Source organism: Anser anser (assembly GCF_964211835.1).
Source record: "Anser anser genome assembly, chromosome: 3".
NCBI lineage: Eukaryota > Metazoa > Chordata > Aves > Anseriformes > Anatidae > Anser > Anser anser.
In genome coordinates this window covers 17,126,797-17,142,422 of record NC_139722.1, presented here as the reverse complement: position 1 = coordinate 17,142,422, position 15,626 = coordinate 17,126,797, and the positions used below count along the sequence as shown (strand labels likewise).

General features: G+C 39.9%; 1 protein-coding gene across 4 annotated transcripts in view; it reads right to left on the bottom strand.

Annotated features, from left to right (window-relative positions):
- LOC310896234 (uncharacterized protein) overlaps nucleotides 1-12,873 on the bottom strand; it is a 193,822-nt gene extending 180,949 nt beyond the window's left edge. For all 4 annotated transcript variants that reach the window (XM_083828276.1, XM_083828277.1, XM_083828278.1 and 1 more), the window contains exons 1-3: nucleotides 12,738-12,873; nucleotides 10,801-10,845; nucleotides 5,820-5,914 (exon numbers count right to left, since the gene is read on the bottom strand). In XM_083828276.1, coding sequence (XP_083684402.1) covers nucleotides 5,820-5,914; nucleotides 10,801-10,845; nucleotides 12,738-12,786 — 189 coding nt within the window. In that variant the 5' untranslated portion in view covers nucleotides 12,787-12,873. The remainder of the gene's footprint in view (nucleotides 1-5,819; nucleotides 5,915-10,800; nucleotides 10,846-12,737) is intronic.
- Nucleotides 12,874-15,626: the final 2,753 nt, after the last annotated feature.

Sequence of the window (15,626 nt, the reverse complement as noted above, 5' to 3'; positions counted from 1 at the left end):
TAATTTTTCCAAGCTGGCATAGTCTTATTACCAGCATTTGGTACCTCAAGCAGTTGTCTTAGTCCCTGTTTGCCATTCTTCTAACTCTGTCTTCTCTCTTTTTTTCTTTACATCCACATACAGGAATTCTGATACAGAGCATTCCCCTTCATTCATGAGCTTTTTAACCCAAACCAGCATAAAGTCGTAACTGCCTCAGTCATTTTCTAGATGCAGAGAGCAGCACTTCATTGGGACATGCTGTCCTTCAGCTGTTGGTTCACAAACATTTAGGACCGATCATCCATTGCTGTCACTCAAATTAAAAAAAAAAAAATAATTCCTCATTCTTATAATATAACTTTTACTTAAAGATAATACTGAAAATAATTCTTAATATAGTTCCAGTTTTCAACTGCAGACCACCTACCATTGATCACTATTAGTCATCGGTGAAAACAAAACTGCTGATCTATTGTACCCAGAATTGGTAACATTTGTTCCTTGTTATCTACATCCTGGACACAGCTATGTCAGAAGAAGCAGTTACCTAGAGAAAAGTTGGTCATATTTCTCATTTTCTTTTAAATTGTCTTTCAGTTGCTCTTTCAACTGCATCCAAGGAGAAGCAATGTTTGATTCTTTCTGTGCTTAGGAAGCACCAAGAAGACTGCTTATATCTCCTGGAATGTTTCTCCTCATTTATTCCAAGGCTCTGAATCTTCCTGGCAGAGGTAGCCGTGGGAAGCATGCTTCTTGTCACCTTCCCTCAACTTCAGAGCCTGCCTCTTTGAAATGGACAAACTTCAGTCCAGCTCTACTCACACAAACCTGTTGTTTGCTCTGATTTTGTGATTACAGCCTCTGCTAAATTGCTTGATTGGTTGGTGAAAAGGAAAGCAAAGCAAAGTGAAGCAAAGCAGAAGAAAGAGAAGGCAAGGCAGGGAAGTATGCAAGTCCTGTAAGAAACTTCAGAATTCTTGGTGGAACTCGTTACTGGATATAGACTGTGAAAGCTTGGCTTCTGTCTTTATTTATTTGTCCACCTTGTGGGTTACTCATGTGGTACCGTAGGCACAATGTAGAAATATTTCAACATGTAACCTACAACTATGTCATCACCACAGTCACCAAAAAGCTTCACATAGTACTTGTTACTATAGAAGATCTTTCAAAATGGAAATGAAGAATCACTAAGCACATGCGTTTAGCAGCTATTTACATCCATAGACCAGCTGTTTTCCTGATTGAGAGGCTAATACCAAAGTTGATATTCCAGTCTGAAAAGATTGGTGACCACCTGCAGTTTGCAGCCAGGTCTTTGCACCTTAAAGGACATGAAAATCGTATCATGGTTTATTTTTCCTTTGCAGAGTCACTAAAAGATGGCACAGCTAAATATTTCTATTGCCATCATTTGGTAAACCAAACGAGCCGAAGCATTCCAGCATCATTGCTAGTGCATTTAAAGTACAGTTCCTGTTTCCTGTTTTTACATCAGAAAGCTTATACTTGATATTCAACTCCCTACTCAAAGAGAGAGACTGCATACATACTTCTAGGGTAATCTAACTTATACCAGAGACTGCTAGAGATTAACTGACTGGGTGTTGCTGATGCTGACACTGTGATATATGACTGCCTGCTTCTTCTTTAATAACTTAGGGCCATTGCATATGCTGAATGTTGTATTGGCTGTGGTGCTTCAACATAACATGAAGCAGCAACAACAGCAACATATAATTTACAATGGAGTGCCTATATTTTATTTTCACACATAGAACTTAGATATAATTCTTCCTTTTAAAATAAAGCTCCCTTTTCTATTCACCACATACTGCCAATCACTACCACTTAAGCGTCTTAGAGAAAATAATGTACCATGTATCAGAAAAACTGACAGGGCAAACGACTGAAATTTAACACATCCATACAAATTGGGAAGAAACTGATGGACTGTTATGCAGCAAAAAATAATAGCAGCCACATTTCTTGTCTTAAAAAAAAGGAATAATTCTCCTGCAATTTATAACAGTATGGTATTTATACACCTCTATAAGTCTTCAAACAACTCCTGAGTGATTCTGAGGCCTAAGGCATTGGTTCTGTTGTTTTGGAAAGATCAACAGTTAGTCAATGTGCATAACAAAATACGATCCTGATGAACCACTTGTACTAAGCAAGATAATGGCATTCAGGAATCTCCTTGCTATCAAGATTAAATTCTCTGTGAGAAAGACTTACGTGCACACAGATCTCTGATTGCATTGACTCTTTGCATTGAGATCTGTTCTCCATTATCCAATTCACCACCCTTTATGTCTTATATTCAGTTTGTAGGTACTAAATAAGAAACTCTCGTGCTTTGAAACTTACGTTAATGTACATGATTACCATGGTAATGGGTACAGTCAATATCTTCTTCAAATTCCAGATATGTATTGGCTGCCCTTTGTATGATGAACTGTTCTTCTCTTTTTGGCTACATGGTCACCTCTTTTGTTACCAGCCTCTCTGCAGTAGACTGGGCATAAAATTCTATGTCCAGAACCAGTAAGATATAGACCCCAGAGAACACTAATCCTGCTAAAATAAGGGATTTCTTCTGGAGTTAAAAGTATTTCAGCTGAAAGCCAAGAGGTAAGGTAAATGCACCACATAGTTTGTCCCACCTCTGAGGCAAACATCTTGGTCTAAACCAAACAAACATCATGGTCTAAGCTTTTGGGCACACCTGTGCGGTGCCAGGAGTTGGACTTGATGATCCTTATGGGTCCCTTCCAACTCAGGATATTCTATGATTCTATGATTCTATGATCTTGCTTTGCCCTCTTAGAGACATGCAGCTTCCCATGGGGTACCTTCTTTTCCCAGCATATCTGCAGTGCAGGTAAATTACTGTCACAGCAGTAAAGTAATTCCTGTTTACACATGCTCCTAATCTGCCTCTGCCTCATGTTCAATTAGGCTCTTTATACTGATTTCTAGACAGTAATTTTTTCCTCTGTATGCCAGCTGAGGGACAGGCTCCACCAGCGTCTGAGCATATGGCTTATGATCTCTGTGAAACCCATGCTCCTTTTTGGTTTTACCACAGAATTCACCTGTTTTATCATAACAAATCTAAAAGAATGACTTATCGCTCCCATTCTAGTATGACTCTAAAGTAAATGACTACTCAGGTAGATGGATCTTTTACACCCTTGTACAAGGGTGTGCATTATTTATGACTTGCAATCATTTAAAAAGCTCAGCAAAATCATACTGGATATCAAGAACTGTGACTTCAGACAAGGAAATAACTAAGTAGCCCATATTCTTTGATAGCAAATGTTTTCTGAAGGCAAGCTATTGTACTAAACTTTCTAAATAAGAAAAGAGATGGAGAACAATTTATAAGGTTCTTACTAGACTCAAGGTCCTCATTTTTTATTTGTTTGGTTGGCCTGTTGGGATTTTTTGTTTGTTATGGAGATATTTTCTTTCTTTATACAGAATGCAATATTGTTCAAAACAAAGGGTATGCTGGTGTTAGTAGATCTGGCCTGAATATCATTCAACTAACATTAGTTATTAGGTCAGAAATAAAACTTACCTTGTTATTAAATCCATATTCTAGCATAAATACTTCGCTAGTAAGACAACACATTTCTTTATATGGTAGACAAGAGCTGAAGAGAGGGATAATAACTGTGGAATCTCACTTATCCTAAAACATTGCATAAAAGTTAGGCTGCATTTTTCCTCTGCCTTATTGAATTGTTTTCCTTTAAATTCCCAGGAGTAGCCAGGTGAATCAGGAAAGCATGAGAATGAAGATTAAACAGATTTCCTTTCCTACACTTCCACTCAGGTGAGGGGGAAGGATTCAAAAACAGTAGGGTTTTTAACTGTATTTTTGCATGGAAAGAAATAAAATTTGGAGACAGTGACATTTCATTTACAGATTATTAGCAACTTTTGCTGGAGAGAATAGTGCAATCATGGGTCTGCCAAAATAGCTGAGATTATTTGACAAAAAAAAAAAAAAAAAAAAGGAGAAAAATGGAAAGTAAAGGAATGAAGATCTTAGATAATACAGAATATTTCACTGAAGCCAAAAGAGCCAAGGATGAAATGTAGGGTGCATAGTTTCCAATTTATTGTTTCCTGTATTTCACACATTGCCTAATAAAAGTGCCATTACAAGAAACTCAATAGGCACTGTGGGGAGATTACCTTAAACATCATGACCAGGTGAAATAATACTGAAAGCCTGCCAAAAATTTTAATTTCAGTAATCCCAAAATTATTTCTGGATTTGCATTGAACAAGTGGAATAAGGGTTTGAGAGCTAGATGCTGATAATACTGCTATCTATCACCCTGGTTTCATACTGTCTCCCAGTAATTGTGGACCTGCACAAACATGTGAGACTGGCCCAGCTCTGCCTTTGACTAATCACAGTTTGAACCGAAGACACTTCTCCAAAGAGACTTCTCTAGACACTGAACTAGGCATTCAGAGTAATCAGACAGACTGTGTATTATTTTATATACCTTGAGTTGACAAGAAAAGAGCCCGGTATCCTAGTGGCTACCAAGATTGTAGACTACCTTGGTTTCAGGAACAGTTCTGAACCAGTCATAACATGACTTGAACATGGTTCTTGCATTTCTGAAGCAAATGTCTTGACAACAAATTGTCTGTCAATCTAAGCACTAGCTTCCTCAACCTGCTTCTGGTGGTGTTTCACAATAAATGGTTATTCTTTAATCCTGTGAGTAAATCACAGTTTAGCCCAATGGTTAGAGCAGTAGTCTATGAAACATGACAAGTGGCTCCTCATCCCTCCTCCACTGATTGCTTAAGTCACTTATGCAACTGAAACAGCAATGACTTAGACGCATTATTTACCAGGATATCCTAAACAGATGGCTCATGTTTTCTACTAGGAGTGAGACACCGGATTCTTTCATCATTAGGTGGAAAGGGGGACTGTCTCCCCCTCTGAATAAATGCTCAGTGCTCAAGACAGACAAAGCGTGGGAGGAAAGGGGGCAAAAGTAGGTAATGATGGAGAGCGACTGTCTCTTTTCAAACAGACAATAATGATAAAAGTGGGATTAAAATTCAGCCCTCTGGCAGCCAGGACACAGCCTCAGTTACCAGATGGCCTTGCCTGACCTCACTTCCTTGGCTGCTGTTTTTCCTGACTTGTCAGGACACACTCCTCAAGTCACTCCATCTCATCTGGGTTTAGAGCCCAAGTGTGGGTTGAAGAAGTGTCCCTATGCTCTATTTCTGACCAGTGGAGAGCTCCCTTACTCTCATCTTGGTGCAGGTGATGAGATAGCCAAGATGAACCATCCCCTGAAACTGCAAAATATTTGGCTTTAAGAGGGACCTAAAGTGATGAGACTAGACTGGTATGACGACATTTCATCCTGATCTAGACAAGACGAACCTCTATGATTCAGCTTCTCTGCCCAGGCACTACACCTGTTTGCCTTACAGAGATACCATGAAATGTATAAGATAGTTGTTGCACATTCCAAATTCCTCAGGAAAAAAAAATGTATTAAGTGCACATTATTTTTACCATCTTTTCCATCTTTGCAGACACATTCAATTTGTTAGCTGCTCACTCTTCAACTATTAACAAACCCATACGATATTTTTATAAAAGTTTGAGGAAACAATGGATATAAGATCCTTCAACACAGTAACTATACCTAACAGCTAGCTGTTTTAATGATATGCAATGAAAAGAGTAGGAAATGTTGTCAGTAATGCTGATGAAGAAGGTGTGCCAACTAATAAGAGAAAGGGAAAAGTACTACACAGCTAAGCATACTCACCAGCAGGATAAGGCAGCAGACAGGTGCAAAACAGCCATTTTGGGGTTCAAGCTGGTTTTCTCTGTATTCCAAAAGACCAAAACCAGAACAGCTTTCTGTGAAGAAAGACAAATTGAGAGCGATAGTCCAGAAGTGACTAGTCAATGAAAAGGGACAGTATCTCAACTCCCACATTTTTAAGGATTAGGCCCCTCACACACACGTGCTGTTTTTCAACATTGTTCTCTGCAATAAAAACTGAGATTGTTTTCTGAACAGGATGCCAGCTGCTTCCTGTTCATGCTACTAATACATAACACTGCCATTGTATCAAATCAAGGGATCCTCACTCTGATCATCAGCCAGCAGAACAAATGCACTATATTAAGTAAATCCTTATAAAAGGCTACAGCTTCGATTGGTGGAATTCAGTGCAGTCACAATGACTTCAGCAACATTTTACTCCTGTTTAGGACCTAATCTCCATTTAAATGTATCTTTCACATAATTAGCTAATATATTGTACAACATATTAGGGTATAGCAAGTACCTTGTGTAATGCGTGCACACATACACAGGAAATACATTTCTATATGCTAGGCACATAGTATAGGCCCCATAGTTAAGCACACTTGCTAGTTACAACCTCTCAGGCACATTGCAGTGAAAACAAATACAAACAACACAGAGCTCCCTGTAGCATGAGCTGAGTACTACTCTCTTTTGCCACAAAGAAGCATTCTCCGACCTTCGGCAACTCTTACTGTAAGCATCCCCTTCTCTCCCAAGAGGCGATCTTCCCCAAGAAGCCACTGCTTCATTCCATGCAACTCAAATCTGCTGTTACCATGGTTAATATTTCTGACTTGATTGGCACCACTAGTAATTGAACTGCAGTCTCTTGAGTGCAGCAAGCTCTATTCATTAGCCCCTATTGTGTTAGGACACTGCATCAACCCACATTATTCTTCTGTGTAAAGGGGAAAAAAATCAGCCATGAATACAAACTTATGTTGCCATACAAGATCATGCAGTTGTGTTCTTGGATTAATTTTCTGAAATGAAATAAAATATTGCACATACATTTTATTTATATCAAAAGCAGTGCAATATGGGATGAGGCACCTTCGCTTTGACTGCGTAATGTTATGTGTATCTAAAACCTTAAATAGCTCAGTATCAGCTTTATAAGAAGAGTTCTAATTTACTCATCATAGTAGCAAATATTGCCACATTTTTTCTCATTTTCTCCACTTTATACAGACTACAAAAACTTTCTACAAAGTTGTTGATTTGAGTCTATATATGTCAGTATGCTATATAAGCAATCAAGAATCCTATACCAGAAGGTTTCCTGTATAAGGAAAAGAACAGATAAGCTTCATATTGCAACATCCAATAACATCCAATTGCCTGTTTAGATCAAGATTTTGTATATATTATGTATCTCTTAGTAGATATTATGAAAGACTCCATAGTATATGTAAGTGATTTAGACTAATTAAGAATTACTTCATAAATCTTAGTAATTTTGAGCTGTCAAATTTAATAGAAGTAGCCAAAATATAAGAAATATTTTGTATCCTGATCCCATAAAGTCTTCCACAAATGAGTAAACTCTGACATCAAGGAGATGACCATACCAGCAAGGCGTTCCAGAGAGATCCTTTTGTTCAACCTGATGCATTTTTACTGTAATAAATACCCTTCTGCTTTCATCTTTGCAAAAGTTTCCATGCGTTGTTTGCTTTATTCCTTTTTTCCTTTCCCCTTTACACAGGCCATTTAAAGAGGCCTAAGTAATATTTGCCTCAAAAATTCTTTCCCATGGAGAAAATAAAAAAATAATAAGAAGAAAGGAAGATAAAAGAAAAACGGGTTCCAAAGTACAGTGTTCTGCATTGCTCCATTAACCTGCCTTGGCATTGTGAGATGGAGCTTAAAGCACAAGGATCTTGTGGGGCTACAGGAATGTGAGTTTGAGAAAGGTGGGTGGGAGGGAGACACACTGTGAGATACCAACAATAGACAAACTGTCTGTCATCATAGCTTGCTATCAAGTAGAGTAAACCGTTCTTCATGCTCTCAGTGTAAGAGCAGTGCCAAGATTCTCACCTTTCCACAATTTCCACTCTGTGTTGAAAATGCAGTAATATATTCCCTATTACTTCAGCTTCCAGATTCATCTGAGGCCACTGCATTATGTGGAGTCAAATAGGTTTACAAGGAGTGAGGCAAGCCACATCAAACAACACATAGGAAACACACTCACACAACACAAGTGCAAAAGAGCAGTGCTGTGAGATGTGTACCACTGAGTCCACAGGATGGATGGCCTGTCAGTAGTCCTGACTTGCCTCAGCTCTGAGAGCTGCCAGTTCTTGGCACATCAGAAAAATCTAATTGTGTTCCGTTTTATACAAAAGATTATTAAGGCAAACAGAACTGGTGGCTCTGTGTTTACATCCTCTCCCATAGCATGCAGACCATAACACTCAGCTCTCCTTTTATCACTGCAAAGCTTGCTAAGTACTTGTGAGGTACTCAGTTGCCGGAAGAAGGTCCATGATGCTATAAAAATTCCTTGTCTGGTGTTTGCCTGCTGCTGGAACAGCATTGTGAGGAGCATGGTGAGTCCACTAGACTTGAAGTCATCAGAGAGAAAAGTGGCCAGCAGACAATAACAAGATCATTTCTTAAAAAAACAAGGTTAAAAATAAAAATAATATTAAAATTTAAAAAAAAAACAACATTGATCACCTGTCTCATTCAGCAATCTCTGTCCATGCCATTCAATAAACAAAGTAGGGACCCCATGGAAAAACACTGTATGTGATCATGTAGGAGTTCTCACAGTATGTGTACTAATAGGTATGCCTGTAGGCATCAGATTAAGGCACACAGCTGCCCTAATACTGACATATTCACATTTCTGATTACCTTGTTTTACAACTGTAATTTATGTTTAATCTTCTTTTAATTTATCTTTGGGTGTGCATCAAACACATGCATAATCCACCCAGTTACATGCCTTCTTGTACTTATTCTGCATGTGTAGATTAAACTGGTAAATTTGTGTGCCAGCCCACACTCTGTGCTACCAGCTACATTTCCAGAGAAAAGCCACATGGGCTCCTGCAGTGCCCTGATTTCTTTTTCTCCTTTCTCAGCCACACCACCAGGTGGGATTTGTAGCATGAAGTAGCCCCACAACTGGTCATCTCTGGCATGCATTAACTGTGCGCCCTTTGTTTCATGATTTACACAGTCCTCTTCAAGCTCCTGCTGAGACCACAGCAAGCAAGACTCATGTACAAGCAGCCTGGTTATTTTCATGCCCGTCAGCTTTCATTCTTTTTGTTGGCCAACATGCCTGCTACATAAATAATCATGGTTTAAGAATAGAGATAATTCTATTCCTCTGTTTGACATACTGAACTAACTGCAAATATTCTCAGCTCAGCTTTTTAGAGCAGTTTGTAAACAACACAAAAAACAGATGTGACTCGGAAAGGACACTCTCATGTAAATATAAAAAGACATAATTCAAAGTACAACCGTAAGTCTCAGTAATTCACACCCGTTTGAACTTTACACTTTGATGGCAACAACCCTGACCTGACAAATACTGCTGGGCACATTTGTATAAAATCAAGTACATTACAGGATCTTAAAACCATGTTCACATTACAATAATAGTAATGGACTTTTTCTTGAGCCCAGTACATACACACAAGATTCTCTTAAGCACCTAAGGAATGTAGGTGCATAAGCACTGCTGAAGGTCAGTGGGATTTCTGTAGCTAAATCCCTAAGGCATGTTGGAATCAGTCCCTTACAATCACTAATTCAGGTACAAAATACTGTTATTTACTTCTATATTTTAACGTTCACCTTGGATAGAATAACAGGCCACATTTGGACTGATCCTGAGTCACACCTGCCTGCATACCTTTCCAGTGAGGCAGCTTGTGTCTGTTAAGTCATCTCCAATGAGGAAAAGAGCATCTGAATCTGGCTGTTGCTGTTTATTTCTATTATCTCTGGTTCTATTCTCTTGCTTTATTCTCTTTATGTTCAGCATCTCTCATTCTCAACCTAATTTCCTCCGTGTGTGTTTTGATATACAAGGTGGTTTTCTTCTTGGCCACACACTCTTTTTTCTCTGCACCGCCAGGCTGAATTCAGAATGGATTGGTGACATAGCTCCCTCCCTCTCCAAGCTGTATTTATGATGATGACAGCACTTGGGTTAACTCCTTCTTGTTTTCTGACAGAACAGAAGCAAAATTAAATGTATTTTTTGGCCAGACAGCTACACTAGCGAAGTTTTTGGAGTTAGAGGTATGTCTGTGGTAGCAGAAAGCTGTCGAGCAAAAGAGACATAGCCATACAACCCCTCCCTACACTCCCTATAGCACTGCCTCCCTAACTTTTCATATTCACTCTCCTTCCCATTCTCACATACAGAAGTGGAATACTACCTTGGACAATCTTGCTGCCCCTGGCTGAGCAGCAGTGTCCATTAAATTTCAACAGCTCTACCCATTAGAGCACACTACTCATCAGGAAAGGAGCAAACCCCTCACACATCACACAAGGCAATATTGTACCTGTGCTGCTGCAGGATAATGGTCCTGGGGCAAACATCAAGTGCTGGGGGAGAAGCTGCACATGAGGGCTTCTCCATGTGAGCCCTAGGCATGGAAACAGCACAGTTGCAGATGGGCTTCACAGAAGGACATGCACCAGTCAGCAGCTGCTTGACCACGGTGCTCAGCACTGGGTTTTGGATCCCAGAGGAAAGAAATGGTCTCTGTTTTACTCCACGAATGTGAGAGGCAAATGCAAGACACAGGGTCCAGGTGTATGAGTGTTGTTCACTGCACTGATACTGAACAGGCTTTGAGTATTCAAACAAAACAAAACAAAACAAAAATCAAAAGCCATTTTGGTAAAATATGGCCTTAATATTTGGACCCAGATCCCCCAGAATACTCACCATTTGAGGATCGAAGACTTGGGGTGTGTTCAAGATCTTTCACCACTGGAATGCAATGAGATTTAATTATTTTATGACTGGAAGATGGATACCATTCCCTATAAGAAACTGCAAGTAGTATTGCAAAAGATTAGCCTTATTTGGTTTTGTTTTCTTTTACAGAGAGTAACATAGCTGCTGAATCATTATTAATAATTGTTTATGTTATAGTAATGCCTTAAGCAACCCTCCAGGACAAATACTAAAAAGGATAAACCTTGTACATTAGCTCAAGCAGAGCAAGGGGGATTTTGTTTTCGCTGAACCCTGAACCACTTGTACCTGCAGCTGGGCTGCTCACCAAGTTATACAGCTACACTCATTTTGCAGGTCCTGAGCTACATATGCTATGTGGGGTGCTGCTAATCAGGTGGGGCTACAGTCCCCAGTCTGCTCCTGAAACCTACTTACCCCTAAGCTCCATCTCTCCCCAAGAAATCTAACAAGGAAAATAAAACAAGCCTGGCATGCACTCAGCTATGTTAGTCAATCTGAATAATTCCCGAGCTTTGGTATCAGGCACCATGCAGCTCCCACTCACCTCAGTAGGAGGGAACTGGCCCTGTGCATTGCCCAATTTATCAACATGATACATGAAATCTGTCTGGAAGATAAACAAGAGGACATATTGCGGTGACATACGAACTCTTTTCAAGTTGTGCATCCTAGTAGATAGATTACATGATGCAGTGTGTCTTTTCCAGCTCATGCTTCTGAGCTGAACTGTGATGTCCTTCCTGAGGACAAGCTGCATTTCATCCCACAGATAAAGCTGGCTTCCCTATCTTGGGTTCAGAATTTAGTTGCTTGTGGTATTTGGCAGGTGCATTAGAAGAAATGCATAACCCTTTGCCTAATGAGATTTTTTGTTGTCTTTCTGTTTGGGGAGAGGTGAAGAAGTATGTTTGTAGAAAGAGAAATGCAAAGAAAATGGAACAATTCTTATGGTATAAAACTGTCCCTGTCCCTATCTCCTCCCATCAAAGCTTACTGCAGAGGATGTTTGAGTCCAGCTCCTTCCTTGCTTTCTCTCTAATTCACCATCACTTAAGAGAGAGGCAAGAGCAGCCAACAGGCAGTAATTTTTAAATGGCATTAGGACTAATATTATGACAAACAAGTCAGCAGCAATTCAACACCTCCAAACACAGAATGGCAGAACTGTGCCTGTCAATGCACAGCTACAGAACAATTTGTGGTCTTGCCATCCCTACTGCAAGTACAAAGGTGAGAAATCTCCAGAGGCTTAAAAGACATATAAGGACAACGTCCCCTATCCCACTGAATAGACCTGGGGACAATTGCACTCCCTCTGCATTTGAAAAATGCCCTCTTTGAATGTAGATTATGTTAGAGTTATTAAATCTGCATATAGCTGGACTGAGGTATTGCTGAAAACAGTCTATCTGGAAAGATAAACTTCTAATATTTTTTTCAAACAAACCGTTCTCCTATTGCTATTGATACGCTTAAAATTCATTACAAACATTGATGTTAAGCTTGAGTCACCTGACAGGGTAAACAGATTGGCATGGGGGTTTTTAAGAGAGACATTGACAAAAACATGTCCTTTTAGTAGATATGTTAGTATGTGTGCAAAAACAAAAAGCTGTGCTAACAATGATGTTGGCACTGGCTATACACTTACACTATGATCAAGTAAAGTGTGAATTGAATATAATTAAAATGTTAGGTGCCACAATCCAGCCACTTTCCTCCACACCACTTACTCAAAGGCTACATTGAGCTTGTGCCTGATCTGCTCAATCCCAGAAACAGGTTGAAGCCTGTTTCTTGAGACCTTCAACTCACTTCAGTGCTGCCTACAGCTCCCTTGCTCCCTGGTGCTCTTCAAGGCTGGGGCCTCTCTAGGAAGGACGTTTCAGCTGGTGCCTTACCGTCACTCAGGCAGTAGGTTGACTTGATGGTGCATCCAGAAGTGCCCATGTGGCATATCTCTGTGTCCTAAAGAATACAGTTCAGCTCCTCAACAGTTTAGCTCCTCAACAGTAGCCACTGGTTTACCTGGGGGACTCCAGGTTCATTCCCAAGTTTGGCCGTAGAGGGCTTCAAGGAAAAAACAGCGGGGATTAGTGGTGATCAGGGTGATTATTCCTGATCCAGCCTCATGGCTGCTGCTACACAGCTGCATCTATACTATGCTACAACTATAATAATACACAGAGCTAACTGGAGATCACTTTTAGTTTCTGGAGCCAAATGCTATGGCCCAGCCTGTAGTCATACATGCTCATGTCCCTCCAAACCAGGATGGCCATATCCCAGATATCTTTTTGTAAATAGTTCTTGTTGTGTGTTCCATTCCCATCCATCCCTAGATGAAATAATGTGCTGATTAAATCCATTACAGGGATGGTGCTAGCAATTTAAGTGTAAATAATCTCATACCAAGGCTAGAGTGTAAACTCAGAACCCAGCATAAATGTAGCTCTTGTGTTCACACCTGCCCAGGGAAAGCCAAGCTCAGGATATCTACAGTTGTCCTGGATTGCCAGTGCTGAGTCTCACCTGGAGCTGCTCCACCCCACATCCCAGGAGGGTCCACTTTATGGCCCTAAATATCCCCCAACATGGAGCTCAGGAAAGCAGGGCCCAAGCCTGGCCAGCACGTAATGATGTGACTGGTGAGCCATGATTTGGCAAGTGCTTTTGACTAGCACTGACTGAGTTGTCATACGTTAGGGTCTGTATCAAAACGCCCCTGAAAGCAGCAAAAGTAATGGACTCACCGTATAATGGCAATAGGCATCAGGGTAGCCTGAAGGATTACTGAAACAGAAGGCACAGTTTTGTTACTTTGATGCTCAGCTTTCCATCCAGGCTTTTAAATCAACTCAAAGTCTGAATAGGCTCCTTTTTGTGCAGAGCCACAATACACATGAAAATGAATACCTGGAACAATTTGGAGAGACAATATTAGGTTGGAGAATTTTTGCCTATTTCTCATGCAGACACAATCAATGCCAGTTTTGTGTATCTTCCTACCTGCATGTACAAAATAATTACCAGACTACAGCATTCTGCAGTAATGATCATTAACTGCAGTAGCAATATTGCAGGCTCTAGGGTCTTATTGTAATCTTCCTCATTTCGGTGTTAAACTACTCTAACTTCATTAGCTTCACTGGAGATACTCCACTTTACACCTACATAATTGAGAGCAGAATCGAGCCTCCACTGCTGTGGAAAATACTGTGTAGTGCAGCACTTTTCAAATAAAATGTAATTAACATGAAATTCTAGATCCATATTGCAATTTGCAGAATGATCACTGTGGGTGCAACATGACTTCCAACTCCCTCTCTCATCTTAATTTAGTTAGAAATAGGACTGCCTGTGTAATATTTTCTCCATAGCAGCAAGCAGAGGCATATTTCTTTTTCTTTTCCTATTGTTATTTTTTTCTCTTTATAAATCTTTGTCAACAAAGGATTACTGGCTCACCTGAGAGAAGCAGTTAAAGTCAGATACTCGCCCGTAATTAGGGAAACTTGGAATCCTTGACAGTGAACACCTGGCTTCTCATTACTACCTGAATTTTATACTTCCAAGTGTTAATCTCTCCTCAGGGTTTGCCTTGGAGTTTCATTCTGGTATTCAATGAAACCATCAGGTTTTCCAGGCACTGACACCTTTGAAATGTTTTCCACATGGGAACCAATACGAAACATGTGTGATTATTACCGATTTCTCTGTGTTGATTTCTATTATGGTAGCGCCCTGGAAAAATAGTACAGACAGCAGTAATAAAATCTTTCATTGAATGACTTTATACTGCAGGAAGAGTTGTGTTTAAACGACTTGGTTTGGCGGGGGGGGCTGCTATGATGAATGGTGTTATCATGATTATAGTTTGGTTTAAAGGATTCGAAGAACTTCTTGCACATTTTTTAGCCTTGAGAGTAAGCCCTACCAGCACTTCTCTTAAAAACCAGCACCGCTGCCATTCCTCATAGCTCTGGATGAAATACATGGGTTAGCCTGAATTTGGGAACAGGCTGAGCATGAACTCCAAGCTAACAGCACAGGGTTACAGCTCAGATTGCTACAATTTCCTTTGCTTTACTGAGTGCAGACCTTTCTTGTCTTCCCAACCTTTACCAGCCTTATGGGCAAGAATGTTTTCTCATTCTTAAGAGCTTGAATGTGCTTTTACATCCACACACTGGAAAATCCCAGGCAAGAGGACATCTTTGGGGTTTATCTTCTGTTAACCACAAGCACTTACTATCCTGTATCTGAATAAGAGATTTTTAAAGCAGTCCAGGCCCAAAGCCCTTACTAACTACTGTGTAGCAACAGAATTGATAAGAATTCAAAATAAAATGAAAGAACACCAAAGTTTAGAGTTCCCATGGAGCTAAAACTCATACAGAAACATGAAAACAGGTTACTAAAAAAAAAAAAAATAGTTATTTTGGTTTCTGAAAGGAGCCCAAGCACTGACACCCTTGATGATTTTTAAAGTTTTCAGTGAATACAGAAAGACTAGACTATGAAATTTACTTAAGGAGTAAGTACTTCACTCACAGAATCATAGAATGGTTTGTGTTGGAAGGGACCTTAAAGATCATCTAGTTCCAACCCCCTCTCAGTGAAAGCAAACATGTAAGGTTTATTTGGGCTCTGAAGGGATAAAAAGGAATGAGAGATCTCGTGACTGATCTAAGCCTGAGTATCCAAATTAGCAGTATTTTGCTGATAAAAGACAGTTGTGATTGAATCCCAGAAGAAAAAGCACAGAAGACAACTGAGAAACCCCAAAT